Source organism: Sinocyclocheilus grahami, unplaced genomic scaffold, assembly GCF_001515645.1.
Source record: "Sinocyclocheilus grahami isolate Dianchi unplaced genomic scaffold, SAMN03320097.WGS_v1.1 scaffold668.1, whole genome shotgun sequence".
In the NCBI taxonomy this organism is placed as follows: Eukaryota; Metazoa; Chordata; class Actinopteri; order Cypriniformes; family Cyprinidae; genus Sinocyclocheilus; species Sinocyclocheilus grahami.
This window is the reverse complement of record NW_015505847.1, coordinates 188,891-209,489: the sequence shown is the minus strand read 5'-3', so window position 1 is coordinate 209,489 and position 20,599 is coordinate 188,891. Positions and strand designations below refer to the sequence as shown.

General features: G+C 35.2%; 2 protein-coding genes across 3 annotated transcripts in view; one reads left to right on the top strand and one right to left on the bottom strand.

Moving 5' to 3' along the window:
- Nucleotides 1-1,670: 1,670 nt before the first annotated feature.
- On the bottom strand, nt 1,671-4,392 carry ostc (oligosaccharyltransferase complex subunit). The gene is made up of 4 exons (XM_016242672.1): nt 4,177-4,392; nt 3,641-3,734; nt 3,232-3,429; nt 1,671-2,056 (listed from the first exon to the last, which is right to left on the bottom strand). Exons 1-4 carry the CDS (start codon nt 4,313-4,315, stop codon nt 2,038-2,040), a joined length of 450 nt encoding a protein of 149 aa, XP_016098158.1. The 5' UTR covers nt 4,316-4,392; the 3' UTR covers nt 1,671-2,037.
- A 15,271-nt stretch (nt 4,393-19,663) lies between these two features.
- Nucleotides 19,664-20,599, top strand: part of haus6 (HAUS augmin-like complex, subunit 6) — a 35,880-nt gene continuing 34,944 nt past the window's right edge. Inside the window, exon 1 of one of the 2 annotated variants that reach the window (XM_016242680.1) lies at nt 19,664-20,024. In XM_016242680.1, coding sequence (XP_016098166.1) covers nt 19,915-20,024 — 110 coding nt within the window. In that variant the 5' untranslated portion in view covers nt 19,664-19,914. The remainder of the gene's footprint in view (nt 20,025-20,599) is intronic. The other variant, XM_016242678.1, reaches the window with a different exon arrangement.

The window sequence follows — 20,599 nt, the reverse complement described above, 5'->3', positions numbered from 1 at the left end:
ATAGTTTAAACTTTTAGAAAACACGTCGCAAATTTTATAAGCAATGCATAAATACGTGATGCTGTTTTGTTCATAATTGTTTATGCAATTTACGAAATTATATTTGATTTATAGGAAATAATTTAGACGTAATGCTCATTGCGCCCTCCTATGGCCTCTGGAGACAAGCCAAATTTTTAACCTATTTTATCTGCATATAAAACATTAGAAATGAGATATTAGTTAAATTTTTATTTTGTTTTTGACTGTTAAAACAAAAAAATATTTGTTGTTTGTCTCAATAAATTGAGTTCATTTAAAAATACAGTGGTTAAATGTAAAAACATTTTTCTATTGCTCTGTTTTAAAAAAGGTTATAAAAAATGTCAATTATCGATACCGAACGATATGAAACATTATATCGTTGATACATTTTTTAGCTATATCGCCCAGCCCTAATATCGTATATATTTTTTTCTTATATAGAAAATGCATCATGATTTAAGAATACTTGAAATAAGGCAAAAATCTCAGCAATAAAAGCCATTTTTGCAGCGTAAATGAATGAATGAGGTATTTAAACATTGCTTGCGCTTTAAAAAGGGGGAGGAGACCAAAAGAAACTCTGGGTTTACCGAAGAAAACCTGCTCCCGACCAGGTTAGGTTCACAGAGTAAGTAACCATGGTAACTTACTGAGAGGTTTAGTTTTGTCTTTTACTGGAACCGAAAACCCTGAGTTTCCCTTTTCTGGGGTTAACAAACTTGAGTTTCCAACAAAACCCGCTTTCTGGAATACACCCCTGGTTTCACAGACAGGGCTTAGGTTAATAGTTCAAATAGGACATTAAAGTAGTTTTTATAAACATGCCTTAGAAAAAAACAATACTGGTGTGCATCTTGAGACAAAGCAAAGGCACTGACATATTTTAAGATCAGTTAGTGTAAGTTTCTTTCGGTTGAAACAGCTCAGACTTACATTTTTGTCTGGGATTAGGCCCAAGCCTTGTTTGTGAAACCGGGGGATAGTATTGTAAAAATGCAATTGTTTACATAGCTTTATTTTAATTTTAAAATGTACTTCTAAATGTCTGTTCAGTAGTTCCTAGAACATAACAGAATAACATTTTTGGTGCTTCTAATTAAGTGATAAAAAGCAGTTGCAAATGTTGTACAATATCACCACTACTCACCTTTGCACCAATAAAACGTGCAACACTTTGTTTTTCTACCAAATTATATGTAATAGGCCCTAATTATTATATTAATATTTAACTTACATTGGAAAGGTTTCCATGATCTCTCGCGAAATCTCAGCAAAAATTTCACAATGTATTCCAAAACATGATGCTTGACGATGGAATACACTAAGCCTTGAATAGCGCTCTGGAGCTGGGACAGTCTTGCGTACTTACTTCTTGTCATGCGCACGCGCTCTCAAGTGGTCAAGACCGCAAGTGTGGGTATTTGGACAAGGCAAATATATAACCCTCATATTATTATGGTAAAATAAAAAATTTTCAATACCTTGTAAAATGCATTTCACTGCAAACATAACATTCAAGACTTTAAATCTACAGTATTCTATCAATTTAAAAAAGATTTTATTGTAAATAAGCAATTCATTTTTGTTATAAAATAATAAAGTATTGTTTAAAATCATCGAAAAATTCAAATGTTGCAAAGTTTTGTGTTAAGTATTTGTTTATTATAGAAAAAACTGCACATCAAGCAGCCACATTTATGAACAGGCTGTCTACAAAATAACAGTTATAAGGAGATATGCAAAATGGATTATATCGATATAATATTGACCATCCTGTGGACTTTTACAAGGAAATGTTTATCAATGTTGAGAAGTAAATTTAGCACATTTTTATGACCCAGTAAGGTAAGAGTCCCACTAGACAAAATTGTAAAAAAAAAAAAAAGTGAGGGAAATTCTGCCAGTGGAAATAATTTATCAGACTTTGAATGAGACTGCAGTCCTTGGCAATGAAACATGGTTTTCTGTATGTTCTTTTTCATCTCTGCCTGTAGCATTCGCAATATTGCAGCTTTAACCCATAAGATAACCACTGCAAGACAAACACATTCAGATCATCATTAGAAATAGAGAGTTCAAAGACAAGACAAGAGAGACTGTGGTCTAAAACTATAATACGATGACATAAGTATACAGCTTTAAAGAAACAGTGCTAAAACATTGCTGCTATCTCTCTGGAATACACTGAGAATAATAATAATAATAATGATGATGAGTAGTGTGTCCAAACCTCGGTCTGGTAGTGTAATACAATATAACCATATAAATAATGTTAAAAAAGCTAATGTAAAGTCAAAGACTATATATAGACTATAGAATACCCAAGACGTGTCACTCGTATAGTTTTGAATGGGGAAAAAAACGCAACACTCAATATGGCCGCTCTATCGAACGAAGCCCCACCTTCTGAGCAAAAGAGCCAATCACTAATCAGTAAAGTCATTGCGTCACTGCACCTGCCATTAGAAGTCACGGTTGCTATAGAAACAGTCAGTGTTCTGAGACGTGCGCATGCGCACTGGCTGGTCTAGCCTAAGGCCCTGTCCACACGAACGCGGTTATTTTTAAGACCGCAGCTTTTTCTACTCGGTTTGGCCGTTCGTCCACATGCAAACGCAGCACCAGGTCACTGAAACAGTTCCAATTTTTGAAAACGCCTGCCTGGGAGAAGATTTTCAAAAACTCCGGTTGCAGTGTCATCGTGTAGACAGCGAAACCGGAGTTTTTGGCTTGTGACGTCGGAGCCTGTGCTGTTATCTCCGCCTAATGGAAACTTTTTCAGGCTTCTGATTGGCCAACATGGCGTTACGATTGAGATTATATCGCCACCTGTTGATTTGGCATGCTCTTGACAGTGCTTCATAGCGTGATTTTGGATGTGGATGGAGATTTTTTTTTAAACGGAAGAAGGTAAAACTCAGTTTATAAAAATACCCGTGTACGTGTGAACATGGCCTAAGAAATAAGATTTTTATAATGCTATTTGAGCAAAATAAACAACATTTATGATACAGTTGTTGTCCGATTTTATTGCTGATTTCAAATATGAAATTTAATCGTAAGATTAGTGAAAAGTTTTGGACAATTTGATGTTTCCCCATTCAAAGAGATAGGAGCTGCACGTGCATGCCCGAGAGGCATTTCAAAGATGGCTGCCGAGTGACATGACTTGCCTTAAAGGGACTTTGGTAAAGTTTAGTGACTTACGGTAGTTTCATTCTCATGAAGACTCTGGCCATAAAAAAGCTCAGCAGCACACTGACAAAGCCAATGAAGAGCAGAAGGAAACGGTTGAGCTTGGGAATGCTGGGCGCATTCGAGCGATCCAGAATTATGAAGCCAAGGCCTCCCATGGTGAAGAGAAAGCTGGAGGCCAACCCCTCCATAATGTACTGCCCATTCACTCTTTAAAAGAGAATACAATCATTCAGCACTACACTTTCACGTTACAGTTTGGAGACGTTGATTCAATAACTGGGATTTTATAAGATTTATCACGGTTTCAATCTTGTTTCGATTGTTTATTTTACAAGTGAATCAGCAAGATGCCTCAAGTACATCTAAAGCGCCACCAGCTGGCCGAGTTTATGATGACCATCCGTATCAAAACATTTACCTGTACGCCAGAAAAGCCACTGGCCTCTGATGCCCGTGTTCATCTGTCATTGATCCGACACTCGGAGGTTCAACGATCACATCATATATGATGCCTGAAGGGATTCAAAGATTACAGCAGTGCTATTGATCACAGTACGGTTCAATCATTCAGAGACAAAGTTATGTCGCACTTAAAAGCATTTATCTAGCTATTCACATAAGAAAATAATAAGGTTCCGTTTCATTCTTACTCATGTAATATGTAGACAGGAGCAGAAGAGCAAGTCATTCTGTCTAACTTATAGTGTGCAATATAATTTGAGAATTATTACTGATAACAGCACTGTCACAGAAAGCAGGCTAACTCGCAAGATTAATTTATATAACCAAACACGAAAGCATGCGTTTTCATATTAAATTTAACTTTAATACACAAAGACTCTACGGGAAATTTTCACTAGTATATAAAAGATTATGCATAAGTGCGCGCGCACACACACCAGGATAGGGTTAGCTGAATGCTAGTTTAGCCTGAGATGGCTTTAGAGTTCTTACCACCGGTGATGAGAAAATATGAAACAATCACGACGGCATATACAGTCATTGCAGAAGGCATATGTAGCCATGACGGTTTTTTAAGTTTGATGTTCGGACATTCCAGTACAGTAAACGGTAGGCTTAAGAGAGTCTCCATGGTTTAATTGAGTGCTATACTCCTGTGGCTGCCAGGCTAATGCATACGTCACATTAGCCGTAGAGCGACGTGTACAGGAAAGGAGGGGGCAAAAAAAAAAAAAAGGAAAGGAGGGGGCTTCTTCTTCTTCTTTGGTGTTTTATTGGCGGTTGGCAAATCAACTAATAGGTGCATTACCGCCACCGACTGGACTGGAGTGTGGATCAAGATTTATGCAATATATATGATGGGTGAAAGAGGGGAAAGGGCCAAAACAATTTAAAATAAAAAATAAATAAAAACCCCTTTAACAAAAACATTCTTCTTAATAAATAACAATAAACATATTATTTATATTCTCTTACTTGATTCACATTATTTTATAAACTTAATAATATCATCACATATCTTGTTAGCTGATTTCCCCAATAAACCTGACAAGGAAAAGTCATGGTGTTTAACTTTCTTCATTGACTTAGTAAGGCGATATCTCTCATTAATGTATTTTACACATTGAAGTAGTACATGTTCAACTGTTTCTTGTTGATTACAGTGTACACATTCCCCAGTTGGGTGCTTACCAATTCTATATAATGTACTATTAAGTCCAGTATGTCCAATTCTAAGGCGTGTAATGATATTTCCTTCCCTTCGATTCCTACTCTCCTTTCTCCCAGCATCAACTGTTTTTTGTATATTATACAAATGTCTACCCGTTCCATGGTCATTCCAATAAATCTGCCAAACTGATGTATATGTTCTAATGTATACTTTAGCTTCTGCTTTACTTAATGGAATATGTACACTGTAAAAAAAAATTCTGTAGTTTTTACAAAATAATTTTGGCAGTTTTTACTAAATAATTTTGTAAAAAATACAGAAAACGTGTAAAAAACTGTAAATTTTACAGTATACAAATTTTTGTAAACCAGTAAATTCAACAATGCACACTGCTATTAAAATCTGTTTTGTACATTTAACATACTGACAACCACCATAATAATGCAGGTTGTAAAAGAGAAAGCCACATGAAGAATCAAAGCTCATCACAAATAGCTTCGCCACAAGCAGAAGTATATACTAATATATAGAAGGTGCACAGAGTCATTCATGCAAACACAAAACACCATCATGGTAACACACATGATACTTAAATAATGCATTAAACTACAGAAAATGTAACATAAAGCCCAAATATACATAACTAATAACAAAAATTATTTAAAAAACATGATTATTTAAACAAAATACTTTCAAATGTGGAGTGTCATGCAGGGAATTCTGGGAATATCAGTTTACAGTTTTTTACTGTAAATTATACATTGATTTGTTATTTTTACTTCTAAAAACTATAAAATTAACAGCATTTTACTGTAAAATTACATGAAATATCTGGTTAGATATTTTACAGTTTTTCCCTGTATATAGTACAGGAACTTACTGTTAACCTATTAACAGTTTTTTACCGTAGCGTTTTGACAATTTTACAGTTAAAATTACACTTATTTTTTACAGTGTAGATCTACTTTCTTTATTCTTAGAGTTTGTTTAGCCAGAATATCCACCTTCTCATTTCCCTCCACACCAACATGAGCAGGAACCCAAATTAATTGTGTAGAAATACCCTTAACATTCATTTAATACATCTTGCAGAATATTTTGTTAATAATATCCATCCTAACTGATGACCTGCCAGATTTTATACTTTCAAGAGCTGAAAAACTATCAGATGCAATGACAGTGTTATTTACTTCCTTCTCTTCTATCCACTGTAGGGCCAATAATATTGCCAATAGCTCTGTAGCATATACTGACAAATGGTTGGTTACTCTTTTCTTAATATAAAATGCGCACATTGGAATATATACTGCTGCACCTGCATATCCTGTGTCAGGATCCTTGGATCCATCTGTAAATAAAACCATTGACTGTGGGAAATGTTTCTCAAAATACTTCTGGACTATATACCATATCAGGAGTTGATTAGAATTGTCTTTCAGTTCCTGCTGTATACTAAGGTCAACAGTTGGCAAGGGGAATAACCAGGGAGGAATTGAGGAAATTGATACTGTATTACTGTACTGTAATTGATGTAATCCTATATTTCTTGCTTTAGCATCACCTATCCACCCAAAACTTGTAAAACTGGTGTGCTGTGTTCCCAGCATTCTTTTAATATGCTTTTGACAGGATGTTTTTCATTTTGTCCTTGGAGATTGACCCAGTATGCCATCATTAATTTTACTCTTCTAATTCTTAATGGCATTTCTCCCATTTCCACCTGAACTGATGATACCGGAGATTATTTAAAAGCCCCACTACAGATTCTCAGGGCCGGAGCTTGTAATACATCTAATTCCTTGAGGTTTGATTCTGCTGCTGACATGTAAGCTATACATCCATAGTCAAGAACAGATCTCATGAGTGCCCAATATATGTTTTGTAGAGATGCTCTACTTGCTCCCCATTCCTGTCCTGATAAACACCGAAGTATGTTGATGACTTTTTTACATTTGTCCTTAATTTTATTCAGATGAACTTTCCATGTTAATTTTTCATCAAACCAAACACCAAGAAACCTAACCGCTTTTACTTGCTCCAGTTGTTGCCCATATAGATTCAAAGAAAGGGGTGAGATTTTGTGCCGCCTTGAAAAACAAATAACGTGTTTTTCCTACAGATAATTTAAACCCCCATTTATTGGTCCACTTTTCCACTTCATCAATTGCAGCTTGCATTTTCGTATTGACATATGATATATTGCAGCCTCTAATCCACAAAGTCCCATCATCCGCATACAAAGATCTTCCTACGTCTTGTTCAACCTGAGAGAAAATATCATTAATCATTAAGTTGAATAATAACGGACTACACACGCTACCTTGTGGAGTACCATTCTCCGCAGTGTATACTCTTGAGTATTCATAACCTACCCTCACTTGTATTTTCCTGTTAAATAAAAAGCCCAAAACCCAATTATATGTTCTACCGTTAATTCCTAATGATTTTAATTTGATCAGTAATCCTTCTTTCCAGAGCATATGCATTCTCCACATCAAAGAAGACTGCTATTACTACTTCTTTGTTGGTCTGTGCTTTCCTTATGTCTGACTCTAGGCACAATACAGAATCCATTGTATTCCGACCCCTATGAAACCCACTCTGATATGGAGATAAAAGAGTTTTACTTTCCAGGAAGTATGTTATTCTTTCTGTAATCATTCGTTCCATGATTTTGCATAAATGTGAAGTCAAGGCAATTGGTCTGTAACTAGAAGGATCTGATGGGTCTTTCCCTGGTTTAAGAACGGGTACTATTATTGCTTGTTTCCATACTGAAGGAAGTTGTCCAGTCTCCCAAATTTGGTTAAACAGTTTTAATATTATTTCTAACGAGTTATCTGTCATGTGTGCCAACATTTTATAACATACCCCATCTTTCCCTGGAGTAGTCTGACGAGCACTAATTATCGCTCTTTTTAACTCAAACATGTTTAATGGTAGATCTAATGTATTTCCTGACATCTCATTTTCCTTTAAAATATAAGGATATTCCATTAAGATTTTATTCCTACTCTGTCTGGCCTCTACTGAAAGATTATCAGAACTATGAACTTTCAAAAATGCCTTTTCTAGGTTGCTAACAGCCATCTTATCTCCATTGTTCATCACTGGCAAATTCATAATATCTTCTGATCTCCCCCCCATTCTTCTGATCATGCCCCGTACATCTGATAGTTGTACTTCTCTTCCAATACTACTGCAATATTGTCTCCAAAATGTAAGTATTTGTATTTTAATTGTTTTCCTTACTATTGCTTGAACCCTTTTATATTGAATCATAGCCTCCTGAGAATGATGTTTTTTGAGTTGCCAAAATGCTTTATTTTTTGCTTTTATAGCTTATTTGCACTCGATATTCCACCAGGGTACACTCTTGGAACATCTAACTCCTGTGCTTTTAGGTATTGTTTCCTCCGCTGATTGAATAATTTAATTAACTAGTTTATTGTTAAATACATTTATATCCCGCTGATTCTCCTCTCGTAGAGCCACAAATCTTTTTTCACAAATTTCTTTAAAAACTTCCCAATTTACATTCTCCAGTTTCCATCTAGGAATTTCATTTTCAAAACAATTTTTTGTGCCAACTTTAGTCACTATCGAGTAATGGTCGCTCCCTACATTTGTATCTTTAGACACTCTCCATGTGCTGATCCCTGCTATTGAACTATAAATGTTAGGTCAAGTACTGCTTCTGTATTATGTATATTATTATATCTTGTTCCTTCTCCATTATTAATACATACTAAATATTTATCATCAATAAATTCTTCAATAAGTCATTTGCATCAGTATTATTACTCCCCCACAATGAATTATGTGAATTAAAATTCCCACACCATACTATGCTGTTTTGTTGTGGTCCCACTACATCTTCTAAAATGCTTTGATTCAATTTTTTACATGGATTATAATAATTAATATCTATGCAACCTCTTTCAGTCCATCCCTTACTACTAATTGATTCATAATTTGAATTTATTTGTACTACCTTATACTTCATACCATTTTGAATAAATGTTGCTACTCCTCCTCCTCTACCAAGTTCTCTGTCTCTTCTAACTACATTATATCCCTTTATAATAAAATCTAATTGTGGTTTTAACCATGTCTCCTGTATACATGTTACATTAGGTTTTTCTACTAAATCCATGCCACGATCTAAAGAAATTCAAGAACAGATGAGAATCAAAACAGTTGACATGTATCAGTCTGGGATTATAGGATTAAAGGATTATAAAGCCATTTCTAAGGCTTTGGGACTCCAGCGAACCATGGTCAGAGCCATTATCCACAAATTGAGAAAACTTGGACCAATGTTGAACCTTCCCAGGAGTTGCCGGCCAACCAAAATTACTCCAAGAGCACAACGACGACTCATCCAAGAGGTCATAAAAGAATCCAGAACAACATCTAAAGAACTGCAGGCCTCACTTGCCTCAATTAAGGTCAGTGTTCATGATTCAACAATAAGAAAGAGACTGGGCAAAAACGGTATCCATGGGAGAGTTCCAAGACAAAAGTCACTGCTGACCAAAAAGAACACAAAGGCTCGTCTTTCATTTGCCAAAAAATATCTTGATTATCCCCAAGACTTTTGGGAAAATACTCTGTGGACTGACGAGACAAAAGTTGAACTTTTTGTAAGGTGTGTGTCCCATTACATCTGGCGTAAAACCAACACAGCATTTCATAAAAAGAACATCATACCAACAGTCAAACATGGTGGTGGTAGTGTGATGGTCTGGGGCTGCTTTCCAGCTTCAGGACCTGCACAACTTGCCATAATTGACAGATCCATGAATTCTCCACTCTATCAGAAAATCCTGAAGGAGAATGTCCAGCCATCAAGCAAAACAGTAAAATTTTGAAATATTTTTACTAGGCTATTTCAAATAACTGTTTTCTATTTAAATATATTTTAAAATGTAATTTATAGTGATTTCAAAGCTACATTTTTTGCATCATTACTTCAATCACACTATCCTTTAGAAATCATTCTGATTTGCTGCTCATAGAACATTAATAATAATACTAATAATTAAAAAAGGTTTCTTGAGCAGCAAATCAGCATATTAGAATGATTTCTGAAGGATGTGACACTGAAGCCTGGAGTAATGATGCTGAAAATCCAGCTTTGATCACAGCAATCATTTAAAAAATATATTCAAATAGAAAGCAGTTATTTTAAATAGTAAAAATATTTCACAACATTACGGCTTTTGCTGTACTTTGGATCAAATAAATGCAGGCTTGGTGAACAGAAGAGACTTCTTTATAAAACATTAAAAAACTCACTGTTCAAAAACTGTTGACTGGTACTAGGTTATATAGATTACAGAAATGTTATATTGTAATGTTTTATATATATATATATATATATATATATATATATAAAACATTTCTGTCCCCCTCACTTCTGAAATGATGGCTACACTCTTAAAAATAAAGGTGCTTCATGATGCCATAGAATCACTTTTTTGTCTAAATGGTTCCATAAAGAACCTTTAACATCTGAAGAACCTTTCGGTTTCACAGTGGCAAAAGAAGGTTCTTCAGATTATAAAAAGGTAAGAAAGAGATGGTTCTTTAAAGAACCTTTGACTGAATGGTTCTTTGTGGAACCAAAAATGGTTCTTCTATGGCATCGCTTGAAGAACCTTTTGAAGCATTGTGGCTATATACTTCTCTGCTGATTTGACAATTATTTTGATCCTTTCATTTCGACTTTTCGTCTGTGCTGAACATTGAATGACACTGAACACTGAATTTATTATTTCTGCCATAAACAGTACAAAATCATTATTTTTCACTATCAGAGTGTCTTCTTTCAACTTATCACATCCTTGACATTTTCCTATTTCTTTGTGCATAATTTCATTTTGTTTTGTCATTCTCACATTTCCTGAAACCTTCTTTGCTGCCTCTGCATAGCTGATTCCCTGAACCACCTTGATTCTTTGTACTTCAGCCTGCCTCTTACTAACTTCACAGCCACGATACGGTGAGCTATGTTCCCCTCCACAATTACAACATTTCAGCTTAACACCCTCATCACATTTGCCATACTCGTGTTCTCCACTACATTTACCACATCTTTGCTTTCCCTTGCACACATGTCCAAACCTCTGACATTTGAAACATCTAAGTGGAGGAGGTATGTATAGCCTCACATTGTAACACATGTATCCAACATATATTTTTCCAGGCAGAGCTTCCTCATCAAAAGTGATCACAACCGACGTGCTATCACTTACACTTCCGTTCCTATTTGTTTTATTTTCTTTCACATCTTCTACCGATATGTTTACCGGGATTCCTGTGACAACCCCTTTTACGAATTTCTTGCCATTAGCCATAGAACATTCCTCTCTTTCCATTTATCTTGTTCATTTGGATTACTTTGCCTTGCTGTTTTGCATTCTTACAAATAATCAACAATTATCTATTTCTTAGAATTTTAGCACTTTAATTCACCAATTTCCTTATTTAGCGCTTTTGTCAACTGTATTGGATTCATCCCTTCAAACGAGTCTCCTTCATGCATAAGTTTCGCAAACACTTTATAGTCCTCTCTCTTCGTTTCTTCTACAGTTGATCCCCTGTCAGAGTCATTGGGCGGGTATATATATATATATATATATATATATATACAGTGGGGAAAAAAAGTATTTAGTCAGCCACCAATAATTCCATAAATAAATAATAAACCAACCTGGTGTATTAATATGAAATTTTAATTCTACTTTCTAATCCTTTTATCTTCAGATAACTAAGAATTTCTCTCATAATACTTGTCTGTCCTGAGGCACAACTTAAAAGATTTGATATAGTGAAATTAAATACTCCTATGTTTCTCAGTTCCTTAAATAACTCCTCTCTTTCTTTGGTATATACTGCACAATGTAGAAGTACATGCTCAATAGTCTCTGCTTCACTGCATGTAGTGCATAATCCTGACTGATGTTTCCCTATTGTGAATAATGACTGATTTAAAGCAGAATGTCCTATTCGAAGTCGAGTAATAATTATGTCTTCTTTTCTATTGTTAAATCATATTCTCCCTTTGCCAACTTGTTTTTGGATATGTTATAGCCGTCTGCCCTTTAAATCCTTGTCCCACATTTCCTGCCACTTTTTAATCATGTGTTCTTTAATTCTTCCTTTTATTTCTACTTTACTCAGTGGAATTTGAACCTCAATGTTCATATGTTTCATTGCTTGTTTGGCCAGTTTATTGACTATTTCATTTCCTTGTACTCCTACATGTGCAGGTACCCATAGGAACCTCATGACTATACCAATTTCCGGAATCCTAAACAGATTTATTAGCACGTCAAAGATTAAATCCTTTCTTGATGTTGATTGTTCACTTATTAAACTATTTAAAGCTGACAAGGAATCTGAACAAATGACTACCCTTGTAGGCTTAACTTTCTCCACCCATTGAATAGCTAATAAAATTGCTATTAGCTCTGTTGTGAAGACTGATACATAATTAGTTATCCTTTTCTGAATAGAAAAGCTGCAGCTGAATTTCCTGATGTGGGATCTTTAGAACCATCTGTGAAGATATGGAGCATTGAAGAGTAACTGATAAGGGCTGCGTTCCAGTTCGTTTTTTTATGTCCTTCACTCGCAAACTTCCCTCCGTCTCGTTTACTGGGATGTACGTCATTGATGCATCCATGCATGCATGAGTATATACATTGCATAAGTGCCCACTACTGTCGGCACCCTTGCAATGCCCAGACTTGCATTCTCAGACACTTGCGCTTCCACTAGCGACGTCACTTGCAGTCTTTAATTTTTTTATTTTGTTTATTTTTTTATTTTAAAAGGATCAACTCCGTACAGGCAAGCAGACGAGCCCAGAACTCAATGCGTTAAATTGCACGTTAAACATTTTCCTCCTATAGAAAATCGTTATAAATAAAACACGTAATGTAGCTTAATGGACAAAGACAATGATATAAAAGAGCTGTAGACAGTTTATTCTATATGGAAAAACGCTTAACACGAAACATAAATGTGCGTGTTGCATTTATTCTGGGCTCACATGCTTGCCTGTACATATTAGTTATGTATATTAATAATGTAGAGGAGCATATTGAGTTTGGCCTTTCTAGTCCATTATGCCACGTTTTGCAGTATGGGAGGAAAATACTATATACATATTCATTATATTAATAAATTGTATATTTAATTTGATATTTTAATTGCATCTTAATACATTAAGCCGTGTTAAGTGTTTATGTTTTTCTATGGGAGGAAAATGCTTAACGAGAGACTTTGCGCATGCGTTCATATTCTGCTGTTCTGTGGCCACGGATTTGCGGGTCTTGTCTTTTTCTTGCAGGACCCTGTATGTTATAGTACTAAATTAGTTTTAATCGTTTAATCACCACAGCGTCTTTTCTCCATTGGCAACACGCACGATTTGTGTCGATTGCAAGTGACGTCGCAGGTAGCGCAGAGTGCAAGTGACATTGTAATTTAGCTTCTTTTTTCTTGTCTTCACCACCTGGCTACTGTTGTAAAATGTTGAGAGATTCAAACAAAAAGTAATAAAAAATAGAACAAAATAAAAAATAAAGCCTGCAAGTGATGTCGCTAGCGGAAGCGCAAGTGTCTGAGAATGCAAGTCTGAGAATGCAAGTGCGAGGCTGCAGCCAGACCCTTCTCTTGCAATGGACTGAACTGGAACGTCCTAAGCCCTTGATTAGAATCTGCTATGGAGTATTATTGTTTACACTTCCCTTACGAATTTGTTTGGTGCAGAATTCTATATTTATATAGGTTGGGCTGTTATAAATGTTATATATATATATATATATATATATATATATTCTTCCACACTTTTTCCTTCCACTCAACTTTCATTTAACATGCTTGGATACAGCACTCTGTGAACAGCCAGTTTCTTTGGCAATGAATGTTTGTGGCTTACTCTCCTTGTGAAGGGTGTCAATGATTGTTTTCTGGACAACTGTCAGATCAGCAGTCTTCCCCATGCTTGTGTAGCCTAGTGAACCAAACTGAGAGGCCATTTTGAAGGCTCAGGAAACCTTTGCAGGTGTTTTGTGTTGATTAGCTGATTGGCATGTCACCATATTCTAATTTGTTGAGATAGTGAATTGGTGGGTTTTTGTTAAATGTGAGCCAAAATCATCACAATTAAAAGAACCAAAGACTTAAACTACTTCAGTCTGTGTGCATTGAATTTATTTAATACACGAGTTTCACAATTTGAGTTGAATTACTGAAATAAATGAACTTTTCCACGACATTCTAATTTATTGAGATGCACATGTAAATTCCCTTAATACTACTACTCAGCGTTGGGCAAAGATACATCAAAATGTATTTTAAAATAAAATACCAAATACCTTAATTTTAAGTGTATCAAAATAAACTACAAAATACAGCAGCCACACCAAGTATCAAAATAAACTACTGTATTTTTGTATTTTAAAAATACTAAAAAATACTTTTACAAGTGAGCATGAAATTTCTTCACAAACCTTCCATCAATTGGCCTATCTGATCTATCTCTTCACCAATACACTGATGTTTGTGAACAAGTGAACAATGTTTGATAGCAACAGCTTTTCTCTGCCCAAGTCATGCAATAAATCTGACATATGCAACCAGTTAACAGATCAAATATTCACATATCCATGTGATTTCCCAGATGAAGGTTAGTTTTAAAGTAACCAACAGTTTAATGTTTAAGATCAAATATTCACATATCCCTGTGATTTCCCAGATGAAGTTTAGTTTTAAGGTAACCAACAGTATAATGTTTAACAGTTTGCGAATGACTCATAATTGCATCCTAATTTAGTTACATGGCCCAGATGAAGGTTAGTTTTAAAGTAACCAACAGTTTAATGTTTAAGATCAAATATTCACATATCCCTGTGATTTCCCAGATGAAGTTTAGTTTTAAGGTAACCAACAGTATAATGTTTAACAGTTTGCGAATGACTCATAATTGCATCCTAATTTAGTTACATGGCGTTTGGTAACGAAGGGCCTACTTTGCATCAGCAGCACTGACTCAATGACAAACAAGTCATTCATAAGAAGACAACTGATGGCACCTGTATCCATTGCAACTAGTTTCTAACTACTTAATCATTTGATTGTTAATCATAAATATAATAATATATTATGTGTCAGGCATTCATGCAATGGTATGTAAAGTCATGATACTATTTAAACAGCTACTTCAATTAGGGTACAATATTCAGAAATCAAATATTTATTTATCAATCACTGGACACCTATTTGGAAGTTGAAAACAAACATTTTAGCATTACAACAATTATTAAATGATCAATATGTTTTAATTTTAAATGTAGCCAGAAACGTAATCAGAAAGTAGCAACAGAAATTGTCAAGGAGTATTAATCCAACTCCAACCACTGAATCTATTGAGAGCCGTAGAAGTATAAAGGACACACACATATACACTTATAATAAGTGCAATTGCACCAAGCACATCACATTCTATAACTCATTCCTCCATGCTTCCTTTTGAATGAATGAATGAATGAATAATTCCTGCCCGCTAAACGGATATATTTGCTTTCCCCAACAGGCCTATCTATGTAAACGATTTAGACAAATGTCCATCGATTCACACTTTATATCATCGCCACGATATGTATTGTCATATCACCCAGACCTCACCTGCTGTAATGCTTTGAACACATTTGACAAGCTAGTTGATAAAAAACAACAACCGATTAACTATTAAAACAGATTGGCTAACGCTATTTTTCCCCTTGTCAGTGCTCTTGTATTATATAAATCTGAATGATGCACCATTTTAACTTTAATCAACATGTACAATTGACCATGACATCCTCACCTTATCTTATTCCAGAAAAGTCACTCACCCAATGCTGAATGGAGTTGTACAGCTGCAGCTGGGGTTGGGCTAGGGGGTGTGTCTGAACTAAATCAGCACAGTGATAAAGAGGTTGACTGGCACACAGTATTTTATGTATTTTGAAAATACAAAAATACTGATCTTAAATGTATTTAAATACAAATTACATTAGATTTTTGCAGAAGGCTTTCAAATACAAAATACAAAATAGTATTTTGTATTTCAAATACGTATTTTAAATACATGTATCTGAAATACTGCCCATCCCTGCTACTACTACTACTACTACTACTACTACTGCTACTACTAATAATAATAAAACAATTTTAAAACAAAGTTGAAAGCTGGATATTGTTGCCAAAAATATACCCCCCAAAAAAGACGTTTCTTTATGTAGACCACAAAATGTACAAAGAATATCAAAATCACAATTAAATCAGTTTACAATGTAATATTGCTAGGGAGGGTAATATTTATAAACGAGTTTGAAATTCATTTATTTTATTTGTTATTAAATATTTATGAGGTAATTTCCATTTTTATGCCATATCTATCTATGGAAGAAAAATAATGCCACCAATTCTACCCCTTAGCCCTTCCCCTTTCCCCTACCCCCCTGTTTCGCGCGTTCACGTGAAGGGGTAGGGGTGTCTCAATTCTCTTTTGGTTGGAGGGGTAGGGGTAGGCGAAGGGCAAGACAGCCTTTCAATCGAAGATTTTTCGGGACCACACTTCAAACAAAGGGGTATGAATTATCTCAGTGTAAACCGGCTTCAGGGGCAACATGGCTGCCCGTGCGAACAAAAAGACACATGAATGTAAGCATTTTTGGCATTAATAAAGATTTTAACGAAAAGTAATCATTTAGTATTCGAGAAACAGTAGGCAAGAAGTACCCGGATGACCTACTACTTCCGCCCGAATTCCGTAGCATGCATACGATGGACACTTTGCTATCCCATGAGGCCATGGGAGAGGAGGCGACGCGGCTCTTTTCAAGTGTAAGTACCTCAGGGAAACATTACAGGGACTGATGAACACACTCAGCTCATTTAGTGGAGAGTGGCTAATGAAGCCTTCACTGGAAAGCGTAATGCTGCCATCAAAGGTTTTGAGTAAGTAAACAAGTTATGTAAAATTTACTTTTATTCAGGTGCTGTTGACTCTGAACGTAGTAAATACTAACACTTCAAGCAAAGGTCTTACTGCCTTCTTTTTATGCTTGATTTCTGTGCATTTATTGTGACAGAGCAGGGACTTGAGGGCAAAATTTCTGCCGCTCAAGTCAAAAGAAAGTGGGAGAACCTAAAACAAAAATATAAGTAAGATTTTTTTTTTTAATTAGTTCACCCCAAAATTTTTATTAGTTCATGATTTGATCATGCTAATGTTTTTCCATGTCATAGTAATGCAGTAATCTAATGAATGTAATTGACTGTCTTGATATTGTGCTTTTCAGACCCGGGATATCCAACAAAGATATGGAGGAACTTCCCCTCGTGGTCAGTGATGGCCTGCAGCTGAACAGAGTGGAACAGCTTCCTATTACAATAGCATGGGGCATCGCTTGCTGGTGGCTTGATCCGGATGTGGCATCCGTCTATTGCACGAAGTTTATTCATCGATTCATGTCCTGTGTATTTTTATGCATTTATTTATAACAATAAATTACTTTATTTCGTTGCTCCAAATGAGCCTGTCATGGTGTTCACAGACATTACTTTTTATTCTGAGGTCAAATGTGCTAGCTAAATGGGTGATTGTACTTACCTTATTTGATAAATGATTTACAAGCTGTCGTCTAACATAACACTAAGCCAAACACCAAAAAAAAAAAAACTACATTCGTGTATGTACAACCACACACACACACACACAACAAAATGTCATAAAGCTAAAAACAATTCAAAATAGTAAAGAACAAAAGGTATGAGTATAATAACGATTCTAACATAACACTAAGCCAAACACCAAAAAAAAAACTACATTCGTGTATGTACAACCACACACACACACACACACACACACATATATATATACAGATACACATTTATAAATTCTATATATATATTATTTCATTTCCATTTAGTTTGTTGAAGTATTAAAATAACTCAAATTAAATAAAACTAAAAGCTTAAAAGACCTATACAGACATAAATTCAGACAGAGTTTAACTAAAATTAAAATAAATAACAAATACAAATAATACAAACCAAATGACTAGTTTATCAGTAATCCTAAAAAATCTGATCTGCGAGCAGCTGACCAACGCCTTCTCTGATCAACGTTAAACCGCCGATGAAAGCGGTAAGAATAACGTGAAACATTGCTGATGTTCGCGCAGTAGTGAGGGCTCTTTAAATTTTGGCGCTGTTGTGAAGACACATCAACATCAACATGGCGGATGTAGTACGTCCGAATTCCATTCATACTACTTGTTGAAGTATTAAAATAACTCAAATTAAATAAAACTAAAAGCTTAAAAGACCTATACAGACATAAATTCAGACAGAGTTTAACTAAAATTAAAATAAATAACAAATACAAATAATACAAACCAAATGACTAGTTTATCAGTAATCCTAAAAAATCTGATCTGCGAGCAGCTGACCAACGCCTTCTCTGATCAACGTTAAACCGCCGATGAAAGCGGTAAGAATAACGTGAAACATTGCTGATGTTCGCGCAGTAGTGAGGGCTCTTTAAATTTTTGCGCTGTTGTGAAGACACATCAACATCAATATGGCGGATGTAGTACGTCCGAATTCCATTCATACTACTCGCATTCATACTATATAGAACGTACTTTTTTAACGATCGAGTAGTACGTTCAAATTCAAATGTAGTACGTACTAAGCAGTATGCGATTTCGGACGCACCCTTAGTGTAAATAGAATCCATTACTAATACGACATTTGAAAAGGGAGGGGAAAAAAGCTCGGCAAAAGGCGGGATCGAACCCGGGTCGATCGCGTCAAAAAGTCGGTGACACGCATTTGCGTTTGTAATTTGTTCTTTTGTTTTCAGAATTGTGATTTGTTCTGCACTTCTCGGCCACCGTACATATGTCTTTGAAACCAAAAAAAAGCATGTTGAATAGCGCTAACTGAATTTGTGGAAGCGAATTTGGAAAGTGAAATAAAATGGACCGAAATTTGCCTGTCGAATATTACACATCGTATTTTTAAACAGATTGAATATTTTGGAAGTGAATTCTGGAAGGTGAACATGAGTTATTGCATTTTTAATTATGAAAATGTGTGTGAAATATTTTGAATGGAAATATTCGCAGCTTAAATAAACAACTACGATCAATTTCAGGACCTAAATGCATGCCCTGGAAATACAAGGCATTAAAATGCAAGCACTGTCAATGCAATTGCATGCATCAACATGCTTTTTTGTTTCAAAGACATATGGCATTATTTTTCTTCCATACATATCAGACCATCAACACCATAAACACAACTATTCCATAAAGTTATAATAGTTCTAGAAACCTTTGAAAAAGAGTCCGAACATGTCGACTATTGTGTTTAATAGAGGAAAAAGAAAATGAAATTCGACCAACAGTAGGATCCAAAGACTGCAGAGAAGATTTGTTTCAGAGTTCTTCTGAAACAAAGAACGCGTCCTATTTTGTTATTTGATCTTTTCGGCTTGCCGTAGTAGGGATAATAACGTAATCGAGCGAGGTCCCGCCCAAACTTAATGGTCGTGTTCCAATACATGCAACATTCTCGAGCGCTCGTATTCTCGTGCACTTAAATGCAGATACATAAACACACTGAATAGACCTTCGCCAATTTGAATGACGCCTTCGCCATTTTGCTTTAGCCTATCAATTGTAGATATAAATCAGGATTACACAAAGGCTGTCCTGACAAAGTTTTGCGACGTTTAAGCCACGGACGCTGACAACTCGCTCAAAAAAATTTGGCGGTTAATGTTAGAAGGAAGTTGCTTGTGCTCTTAAATACATGTAAACCTTTTTTTTCAGTGTGTTTTGTGAGCCTGTCGCATCTGGACCAAGCGTAAAAATGATTAGTATGGTGTGATTGGGTTATTATTGATAGCTTACAAACTGTTTGTCCAGTAAATCGTCGAGTCCTATTTGTCGTATGATCCTCAAGCGTCTGCTGCTCTATTATGCGAGATGTCCAAATTACAGAAAACAAACGGTAAACACTTATGGTGGTGTCTCCTGTGCCTCGATTTCAGACCGGATACAGTTAGCAAAAACATTAAACATCTGAATCTAGGAATGTAAGTATAATCCATCTTTTTTCCCTCTTAACTGAATAGCTTCTTCATCAGCTCGCAATCGTCAGGCCTTTTCAGGGGTTGTTTATATGTAACGATAGCTTATATAAGTATGCAGATACTTCTAACAGTTTACATTATAATTCGTTTCTTAATTACACTGATCCAGCTGCATTTTTTATTTTTTTTGCTTTCAACAAGTCGACATTTCTCAGTGTGCTGTGTCCTGATCAGCCTTTGCATAAAACTGTGCCAACTCGTTTCTCATTAGCTACAAAATGTTGTAAGTGATAAGGATAATATGTTTAATATCATCATCATAATCAATTATAATAATATTATTATTATTAATGAGTTAAATTAGGTATTCTCATTAGAAATCAGAAATTTCCTCCAGAATACTTTACTATTTGGTAACACTTGAACAGTTTGCCCTAACTTTAAAAAAAAAGCATTTATTAATAATTAAATAAAAACTTTAAAATATGTGTGTTATTATGTTACACCCAGGGCTATTTTATTAAAGGACAGCTATTTTAAAATGTATAGTTGTATGCATTAATTTTGTGTGCAAAAAA